This window comes from Sinocyclocheilus anshuiensis, unplaced genomic scaffold (genome assembly GCF_001515605.1).
Source record: "Sinocyclocheilus anshuiensis isolate Anshui unplaced genomic scaffold, SAMN03320099.WGS_v1.1 scaffold183, whole genome shotgun sequence".
Lineage (NCBI taxonomy): Eukaryota > Metazoa > Chordata > Actinopteri > Cypriniformes > Cyprinidae > Sinocyclocheilus > Sinocyclocheilus anshuiensis.
In genome coordinates this window covers 5,033,352-5,036,496 of record NW_015548309.1, presented here as the reverse complement: position 1 = coordinate 5,036,496, position 3,145 = coordinate 5,033,352, and the positions used below count along the sequence as shown (strand labels likewise).

The 3,145-nt window shown below is 44.4% G+C and overlaps 1 protein-coding gene across 1 annotated transcript in view; it reads right to left on the bottom strand.

Moving 5' to 3' along the window:
- Positions 1–2,372, bottom strand: part of LOC107656239 (cGMP-inhibited 3',5'-cyclic phosphodiesterase A-like) — an 87,092-nt gene extending 84,720 nt beyond the window's left edge. Inside the window, exon 1 of the mRNA XM_016443999.1 lies at positions 1,023–2,372. Coding sequence (XP_016299485.1) covers positions 1,023–1,808 — 786 coding nt within the window. The 5' untranslated portion in view covers positions 1,809–2,372. The remainder of the gene's footprint in view (positions 1–1,022) is intronic.
- Between the last annotated feature and the right edge of the window lie 773 nt (positions 2,373–3,145).

Here is a 3,145-nt window from a genome sequence, read left to right as displayed (position 1 = left end):
CTCTCTCTCTATATATATATATATATATATATATATATATAATTTTTTGCAAAAAAATTTACTTTGATGACTAAAAATGTACAAAAATAAGGTGTCTGATCATGTTACGTTCTTTTAAGCTACATAGCTTAAGAAATGTACTGCTTTACTGTACATGCAGCCAAACACCATGACATCCCGTTGACAAGCCAAATTGTGCTACACACAGTCCTCTGTACCTGTGTGTGTATGTAAAATACCTCTAATATGCACAAACACACTTCTACATGTTTTTGCAACCCCGTTGTGCAGAAATCTCCACTGTAGTCTATATGCATGCTAGTTCTGTGAGATTTTTGTTTATGTGCTAATTTAAAATATAACAAAGCATGTCAGCACAGCTGTAAAATCAAAAACACACCAAATAGAGTACAAGAGTTCAAAGTTCACTGCTTTAGCCATGAGCTTTTCCTGCTGATATTATGTCATACATGAAATCTAAGAATGCATGCTTGAGTGAAAGCATTCCAAGTATCCAAGTAAGTGGCAGGGAAAACAAAAACCTCTGGAAAAACACAACCAACCGAAATACATTTTCATAGATTTATGATCATGTAATAATAAGAGGTAACACACTTTACATTGCATTATGGTATTATAATTCCTTACAACAGCAGTAAGTACATGCAGTTAATTAGTACCACTAATATAATTTATGCAAACAAACACTAACGTGTGACCTATTTTTTTAATTAATATGATCAATAGCAGCAAAAGCAACATTAAGACAGTCGTGTTGTTAAACAGCTGCTTAATTTCCTAATTCAGAAGCAATACAGCCTAAAACGTGTTTAAAGCGCGTCCTGACGCGGCATTATTGTTCTTCTTGTGATCGAAAGCGACAGGAATAATAACAATGTCATGTTTTAATCCGCTAATACGCAAGCATTTACAGTAAACGATCACGATCGGACTTCTAAAGACGTTCCCGTTCCGATTGTCGTTTGCGATCGATAGCAGCACTATCAATAATGAGGACATACCTGGTCTCTCTGCAAACAGGGCAGCGATGTCCGTCTGTGAGATTTGCTCCTGGGCTGGCCGTGCTGTGCCATGTCTGACGAGACTACGGAGCTGGACCTCCTGCGCCTCTTAAATACCGGAATATCTCCCCTCGATCCCTCCCGGTGTGATGCGCCCTGCTCCGGCAGCAGCCTGTCCGCATACCTCGCCAACAGGACCCCCAGCACCCCGAGCAGGTACGCCAGGTAGGGTCTCCAGCTGGCGCGCACCTTCTGCAGCGACAGCAGCGATACGGTCCTGATGATGCTGATGAAGAGGAGCACGGAGATGCCCTGACCCAGCCGCACCACCATGAGCGCCCCGCTGGCCAGGCAGGCGAGCAGCACCAGCGCGGTGGCCGTGAACGAGTACAGCTGCTGCGCATCCAACAGCGACTGCGCCGCCGCTTCGCCCAGATGGCACACGGTGAGCAGGAACACGGCCGTGCGGATGAGCACCCCGCAGCGGAGCAGATACACACCCACCCAGAAGAAGGCACACACGAGCGTGAAGACGGGCGAGAGCAGCTGCCACACGAGCTCCACGAGCGTCACCAGGTGAGAGCCGGAGTGCGCGTGTGCGCGCTCCGCGTCCCAGTCCGCGGACTGAGCGAGCAGCGCGAGCAGCACGGACAGCGAGGCGACGCACACGGCCGAGGACAGGCTCCTACGGCTCCACACGAGAGCCAAGCACGAGTGCCAGCAGTCCTGCTCCACGGGAGTGACACAAGTGCGCACATAGCCGTTGCGCACGGATTCCAGTGCCATCGGTCACGGGAGAGCACGCGTACGCGCTCGCGCACACACGCATTAATGCGCAGAGCCGCTGTTCCTTTTCACGTGAGCCAGTGACTCTCGGACTGGGAGACTTCAACGCATCCTCGAAGTCAAAAGTAAAGCCGGGGTGCGCGGAGGAGAAAAGCGAGCCCCTTTTCTTTGCAATGCGTAAAATCCCCCATCGTCTTGGGATCCAGTCGAGCGGAACGAGGAATTCCTGATGTTTCTAGGCCACCACCATCATCCTCCTCCTCCTCATCAGTGATCTCTCTCTCTCCCTCGCGCTCCCTCTTTGTTTCTCTCGCGTGCTCTCGGATTATTCCCCCTCTTGGATCATTTTCACGCGTGGAAACTCTCGCTACACAAAGATTTCCGTGACTTTTGGATCGTATTGGCCAGTGTCCCGTCGCTCGCGAGGCGGTCCTTAAACAGAGAGAGCGCGAGCTGCTCCGTATCCCGATCAGACCCGATTCAGAGCATCAAGTAGTTGATTTATTGATTTCAGCTGCTCGCGTCCATGTGCTTTCTTCCCCGTTTTATTTTTATAACTCACCTACACTGACGTCATCATCAGGACCTTTCCGTGTGTGGGGTCCGATTAACTGGCGGGAAATAGATTTTTCACATTTGAAAAGAAAAAGAGAAATCACAAAATACTTTTTTTTAAACCTACATATTAAACAACTTTATTATTTTTTATGTGTATGCTGTGCAAAAGGTTAAATGACACTACATGTAGGCTGATGTGTTTATCTGATTTTATCTCACTTTTTTGATTTTCTTCTTTGGTATTGGCTTTTGCTGAATGGTTTTTATTTTACAGTGAATATTATAGTTCATTAACATTGACTGATAATCATGATTCCTTGTGATATCAAACAAAATTCATATGAAAGTCACAAATGTTATAGTTCATTAATAATCTATCAGCCCCAGATTTGAAGAATTATTTAATATTACTATTTAAAATTATTTCAAATTTTTTTCTGTATTGTTCTTGCAGACCTAAAATTTCATGGTTCATTACCATTCACTAATAATTATGATTCCCTGCGATGTCAAACAACAAGTCACTGTCATTGTTTTTTCTGCTGGTTTAATTAAGACTTTGTGTGTTTTTCCACAAAACTTCATTTATTAGCCCCAGATATGAAGAATTATTTCATATTTTTAATGCGTTTATTTTCTTCAGTCCTTCTTCAGTATAAGTTCTTGATGACTTTTCAGTAAAATTTTACAGTTTGTTAACATTCCCTATTAATGCCCCATCAAGATCAAACAAAAATCATATGACCATCATTTGGTTTTCTTGGCTATTAGTTCTTGCT